This window comes from Carya illinoinensis, chromosome 13, assembly GCF_018687715.1.
Source record: "Carya illinoinensis cultivar Pawnee chromosome 13, C.illinoinensisPawnee_v1, whole genome shotgun sequence".
Lineage (NCBI taxonomy): Eukaryota > Viridiplantae > Streptophyta > Magnoliopsida > Fagales > Juglandaceae > Carya > Carya illinoinensis.
In genome coordinates this window covers 28382274-28389495 of record NC_056764.1, presented here as the reverse complement: position 1 = coordinate 28389495, position 7222 = coordinate 28382274, and the positions used below count along the sequence as shown (strand labels likewise).

At 32.5% G+C, this 7222-nt stretch overlaps 1 protein-coding gene across 6 annotated transcripts; it reads right to left on the bottom strand.

The window, feature by feature from the left end:
- Positions 1-1492: 1492 nt before the first annotated feature.
- Positions 1493-3480, bottom strand: LOC122292587 (protein RGF1 INDUCIBLE TRANSCRIPTION FACTOR 1-like). 6 transcript variants are annotated; one of them, XM_043101012.1, is made up of 5 exons: positions 3291-3480; positions 3139-3181; positions 2800-2982; positions 2437-2650; positions 1493-2266 (listed from the first exon to the last, which is right to left on the bottom strand). In XM_043101012.1, the coding sequence occupies exons 3-5, from the start codon at positions 2904-2906 to the stop codon at positions 1958-1960; spliced, it is 630 nt and encodes a 209-aa protein (XP_042956946.1). In that variant the 5' UTR covers positions 2907-2982; positions 3139-3181; positions 3291-3480; the 3' UTR covers positions 1493-1957. The 6 variants fall into 6 exon arrangements, with proteins under 6 accessions (XP_042956946.1, XP_042956947.1, XP_042956945.1 ...); XM_043101009.1 differs by having other exon boundaries at positions 1496-2266; positions 2437-2655; XM_043101011.1 differs by having other exon boundaries at positions 1494-2266; positions 3139-3480.
- Between the last annotated feature and the right edge of the window lie 3742 nt (positions 3481-7222).

The window sequence follows — 7222 nt, the reverse complement described above, 5'->3', positions numbered from 1 at the left end:
CAAAGGTTAGAGTTGAGATCTACCTCCTACATATATAATGGTGACATTTCACTTTCTAATGAATTTAATCTCGTTAGATTATTACGTACGAGCATATGCCTTAGTGGCGAATCCTACTAGTCATGTTTGTTTAGCTACCCACCATGCATAGATATGCATGATGATCATGAGCCCGTTAGCAAAGTTGATCTCTTTGATTAATATGAGTGCTCATTATTCATTAATAGTTCGACAAGATCCATATATAATTATATATCTTGGCCCACCTTTTTACAGAATACATGATCATGATCACGAGCTTTGCAAGTTACGGAAAAATTAAACTGAACGACAATATTTATGAACAAGCTATATATGAAGGATTATATATATAATTTTTATTTTATTGATCAGCAAGACATTATTGCTTGCATGTGTCTCAATATAATTTGTTTTCTTCCCACCCCGCCATTGAAAATGGGAAGAAAACAAATTATTAGAATAGCTAGCTAGCTAGCTAGAGACAACCATATGTGTTAATAATATATATATTTCCCAACACTTTCTGACGTAGTTTTATATGTGTTAATAATATATATTAACAGCGTAACACGTATATAAAAACAATTCAATTTATAAGCACAATGACTATATATATATATATATATATATAGCTGTTCTTAATTCGGAACTGATTTTTAACATTGTTAATTTGCAGAAAATCCCTGATAAATTTATTAGAATCTGCATGATGATGACATGATCAGTACTACTGGCAAAGAATGCTTTATTTCTTCCAGATCATGACATCCTTTTTTTCTTAGCTCGCTCTTTCTCTCTTTCTTAATTTCCTTCTTCTTTTAATTCTTAATTAGTTATGATCGGGACTTTTTATTTTTCTGATTAGGTGTAAATCTCAATGTCTATCTGGATCATATATATATATATATAACGTCGTCGTATGTATCCTTAATTCTTTATATTAGAAAAGCTTTAACTACTTACAAAAGAAATTATATATTAGAGATATTGGCGCGCGCATTTTAGTACATCATGATCAGGAGCTACAAAAATCAATCGTACGTTCGAGCTAGGATCAATAATGCTGTTCAATATATATATAGTACTGCATATATAATTGTGCCAAATGATCGATCTGTCTCGTAATCATTGCATGTTTACGGGAGAAAAATAAAATTCGGCCTAATTAAAGAAATATATATATAGATACATATTATATATGTATATGCATAATATTATATACCATTAATATGAAGGATTTTACAAATATTATTTCCAAACATGTGGACTCATTGATATATATATATAGATATATATGTATGTATGTGTATATATATACATGCACTTTGATTATGCCCGGAAACTGGCCATTCAAGAAATGAGTGTATTATTAAAGAAATGAAGGTCCACAAATTTGGCCAATATAAGGATAGAGCATTTTACTTTTATATGCTCTTTAATTCACCAGAAAAAGTGGAAAATAAAAAATTAAAATTAAAAAAAATAATATATATATATATAAATAAAAAAAGAGCTACCTAGCTAACTGATGATCATGATCATGGATTCATGAGCTGTTGTCTCTAGTTTATATATATATAAAAAGAAAAAAGATACCGTTCATGCATGTGGGTGTACATGTACAGTACTGTAGATAACATTTACATATATGTTTCAAATATATATTAATTAGTTGGGGCCGAGAAATATATTGCTTATATATATATGTGTGTATATATATATAATTCCAAATGCCAGCCCATTCATCCCATCCCATCCCCCTGAAAGTAACCTAAACCTAACTTTTTTGTGATTTTGAAGCCCCCATTAGGACAGCTTACCCTTTTGATTTAGGACGGTAAACCCACGTACGAGTTGGTCGGGGCTTGTAAATTAAGATCATGAGCTAGCTGGATGTACAAGTGCAACTTATACAGAAAGGATCATGGTTAGCTAGCTAGGGCCCTAGAGGTGCCCTTCTAGGGATGCCCTTTCTTCTTGATCTTCTTGGGACGACGTTGGATATAGTTGGAAGATTATCGTGTTGATGATGATGATCAGCAGGAGGAGACCTGGTGCTTCCGTATCTCATCATGTCTTGTAATTGGATCATGCCTTCACGCAGTTCATCATGTTCTTCATCATTATCTTCCTTTACTGGGACGAATCTTCTTGGCCGCATTCTTTCTCCAGTTTCCTTGATTTCATGATCATTTTTCATGCTTAAGTTAAAGCTCGAATCCCCCTTCTTTTTTATTTCTACAAGCTATTATTTCAAGCAACAACCAAAAAACAATTAATTAAGATTGGAAAATTGTATGGAAATTATAATGGACATTGATATGAATGACAAATAAATTGATAAAAATAGGCTATGGAATGTGAGGGAGCTGGCTGATCATCTAGTCCATGTTTAATTAACTTATAGAAACGAACCTTACATCCCAATGAACAAAAGCGAAAGGGATCCAACAGACTTCTTTTACAAACTTCGCACAAATGAGAGCTTCCTTTACCGGTAATCTTAGGCTGAGGTCTCTCATTGAGGAAGAGAACTCTGGCACTGTTTATCACATATGTCTGAACTCCACTTATATCCAAAACCATTTCAATCTCGGCCACCCGAACAACATCATGATACGATGATCTCCTAATCTTAGAAAATCAAATAATATAACAAATACATGAAATCAATCATTATTATAAGGATTGGATGAGTGCTGAATTAATTATCATAAATTGCCAAAGAAATTACAGATATTGAGAATGAAAAAAATAACAAACAAACAAACCACCCACTTGGATAACAATGTGATCTTTGTGGCGTGTTGATCGGCAGTAGAAGCAGAAAGCATCGTGATTGTGGCAATCAATGCAGAACAAGTTGCACTCGTTGCGAGAGGCATTTTTGTGGTTGGAGCAAACGGAGAAGAAATCCGTAGACAATAACGATTCAAGCCAGCTTGGTACCAATGTCATTGCCTAATATTGTTTTTGAACCCAAAAAGATTTGAGCACCCAATACTCCTATATGAGCCAATTGAAAATGGCATACATACATATATATTTGTGTGTGGGGGTGTGTTAAACAGTATCATAGAATAAAGCTTGATATATGTTTGCATTGCTATTCATTACCTCTGTCAGGGATGAATATTACTAGGCAAATCCGCACACACAGCTACACAAACACAGAGAGAGAGAGAGAGAGAGATAAGATTCATCAACAAAACAATCGATAGACAAAAGGACGAGCAGAGACAAAAAAGGAAAAAGAACAGAGCAAAAACTTGGAACTGTGACGGTTCAGATCAGGAAATGTTAGGTTAGGTGGATTTTGGATCGTAGGATATATATGTACTGGCCGGAGGAGGATGGGCGTGGACTGTATGGGGGTTACGCTTCAGTATTTTTGGTTCTTGTAGCTTAGCTAGCTTCCCTTGCGTCTCTTCGAAAGGAACAAAGTTGCGTTCGGGCGGGGAAGCCTTCTATGAAAAGAGAGAGGAAAAAGCCATGCTTCCCGCTGGGAATTTATTTATTTATTTTTTTAGTGTTTTGTTATTTTTTTTATTTTTTATTTTTTAACTTAATGATTGAAGTGTTTTTTTTTTTTCATTATTGTGAATTTTTTTTATATAAAATATTTTAGAATGTTAAAAAAATCATATAAAAAAAAACCAAAGATTAAAAAAAAAAAAAAAAAAAAAAAGAAGATAAAATCCATTAGAGGAACCCCAACTGTGGGCGTAATTCTACCCAAAGAGAAAACAACGTCCAAGTCTAGCTATAGCTAGCTGTGTACGTTTGTGGGCGATCATACGGCTACGTTCACGGTGGCTCCACGTGGTGATAGCTCATTGGTTGTGTTCCATAACCTTACACCATATTACACTTGCTAATAAAACAAAGATTATAAATAAAAATTTGTACATAATATAAGATTTCTGAACAGAAATTTTCATATAATATACGTTAATTCAGAATAAAAGGTCAGATCATCTAAATATAAACATGACCTTAATTCTCAGATTTGCAATCCTTAATTAGAATTATTGCAAAGATCATGATGATATATATATATATAATATAGATTTTGATCATTATAAAAGCAGTAGTATTGGTTTCATCAAAGTCATTTCTAAAATTTGATAAAAAGTATATATTTTTTATAAATTCAATACCTCCCTAATCATAACCCTACATTGGATTAATCAAAATAATAATATAATATTTTTAATTTGCTTTCCATATTTTGTAATTACACTAATCACATGTTAATTAATAATTTAATTTAATACTTAAATTATTTCAAATTAAATTATTGTTTGCCAACTAATTTTTTCCTTAACCTAATTATCTAACAAACATATTTTGTCAACCCTTCTTCTACCAAACAATCATATATATAATTTATGAACCATCAAACACATTTTGCCAACATTTCTTCTACCTAACAAGCACATCTACAATTTGTTCATCCAACAAACACATTATGTCAATATTTCTTCTATTCAATACTCATATCTACAATTTTTGAAGCTAACAAATACTTTCAGAAACCCTTCTTATCTACCCAAACTCCACATCTACAATTCTAAAAACTAACAAACACATTCACTGCACCGTGCACAACACCCAACATTTATATCTAAAATTGTTGAAACTAACATGTAGATGTAGCCAACCGTTCTTCTTTTGCCAAGATTTTTAGTTGTAGTTAATAGTCTCAAATTAAGCCCTATAAATAGATCCATCATCTAACTACTTCTCACTCATCAAAAACCAATCTTTTTTCTTCCAATTTTTTACTCTCAGTTCCCTATGGATCCCTTTTGGAGTATTGATCATATTTTATATGACGATTATTCTGATCATGAGTTCAATATGATGGAAGCAATGGCCCTACAAGCAGACACTACAAGAGAATTGGTTTTTTGAGACAAAAAAATTTGTCTTAAAAAATCAGAATTTCATCCCTAAAAGGCTTTCAATCATTTGCAAGCTCTATATTTTAGTATAATATACAAGCTTTTTTGAAGTACATTTCTATCTGCAAACAAAACCAACTTTCATGCCAATCAAATATTTATGTCTATCACATGCCAATCAAAACTGACTTTTAAACTTACATGCCAATCAAAACTAACTTTCAAACTTACATGCCAATCAAGACTGACTTTGAAACTTACAAAACCAACTTAAGATATAATATAATACAAAATCAACTTACAAAACTAACTAATACCATTCTTCAAGACTAACTTTGAAACTTACAAAAGCTACTTAGAGTAATCTATAATACAAAACCATCTCATAAAACCAACTAGTATAATACTAGCTCTCCATAGAGTATAGTATAATAACATTCAATAGCAAACCAAATACATTTTTGTCCTAATATAATGAAATGTGAAGTAACAAAAGAAAACCTCTACTCGGGTTACTTCCATGGCCCAAAATCATATCAGAAATTTCTAAAGCATCCCATTCTTAGAAGCTACCCAAAGTCCAACCACCACTTCAGTCCATTAATCCTAAGTTACACATGCTTAGAAGTAGCCCAAAGCAGAAAATTTACTGCATATCAAAAAGAAGTGACCAAGCTAAAACACTTCAATGGCCAACAAAGCAGCAACCTTCCTAACCAAATCAACACTTAATATAGCCAACTTAACAAATTAGATCTTAATATATCCATGAGGAAAAACCACACATAAGTATAGCCATGCACAAAACCAGCACAAAATTTGAACTCAATCTAGAAAAATATGAAATCAGCCCACAAAAATCTGAAATCAAAACATTTCCTAAATTAAATCCAACCCACCAGTCCACAAAAGTATTTACAAACTTCACAAACAGTTTACTCAACAAACTTAACAAAAAGTTACAACTAGCCCACAAGATGATGAAATTTAACCTTTCCAACCCACAAAAAGTTAACCTTTCAACATGTTATTGTTGAAGATCAAGTCACAATTACAGAATAATATCATCCATTTAAAAAAATCAGATCTCATAGTGGCTGCCCAACTACTAAAAGCTGAAAATCGAAAATCAGTACCAACAATTACACACCTCCATGAGGTGTGCATGGAGATTTCTCAGATGTACCTTTAAAATTATTCAAAGAGGCCTCATAAATTTTCCTCTGAATATTAAGGAAGTAGTCTTGTTGTATAGCATTAATGCTAGCAAGATCCTTGCTTATCATCCACCTTGAACTTTTTCTTATTAAGTTTTAGTCATGCACCTCTATCGGGATTTGCTTTCATCACCCATCTATCCTCGGTTATTCTAGCTAACACCATGTTGAACTCATCACCACATGATTCCAGGTACTTCTGCTTCCTCAAGTTTTCTTTCTCAACTTTTTTGCCTGGAGAATTCTCAATAAGAACCTCTGTGTTCTCCTCCATAGCGTCGTCGGCAACTTCAATTGTTTGCTCATTGGCTGGGCGTTTATCGTGTGACCTTCTCCTCATATTCAGCGAAATCATGTGTTGCTGCCATTTGGGTCAGTGTCTCCAAAGAGACCAACAATGCTCTATTGTGAAGTTCGCCTTCTTCATCTCTTTGTACATAAATTTTGTCTTTCCAATCTGAAAAGGTGAAGGAATATTGTTAGAAAATAAATCTTACCTACATAATTAAAATATTAAAGGAAAATGGTACATACCTTATCTTGCTCGGTTGCACCACTTGGATGCAATGATTCTACTTGCACTAAAAATATACAAAACTTATTTGTGCATTTCTGTATTATGGATCAACGATTGATCAATAACCCTACGGAACGGTTCATAGTGTTTAGGTTCTTATACTCGTAATAAAAATTTAAAATTCTATCTCATATTTGAGTGGATTTTCTATCAGTACCCCGTATGGCATCAATGCTAATGTTGAGCCAAGTAGAGACAATAAGGTTATCCTCCTCTACAATGAAATATGCACTTCTTTGAATTTTTTTTGTTGGATACCTCTTTTCAAAGCCAATAGGGGTTGCTAGAACCACAATATTAGAATGTTATATATATATATATATATATATATATATATACATTGGAGAGCTATTATAGCCTTCTTTTTCACTTTGAAAGAGAGTGGTGAAAAAGGGAGAGTGGTGAAGAAGGGGTCCTAATTGAATGGAGTGTCCATCATTTAAAAAATCATAATTTTTATGGAGTCAAAGAAAAGAATAACAAATGTCCAACTATGTATA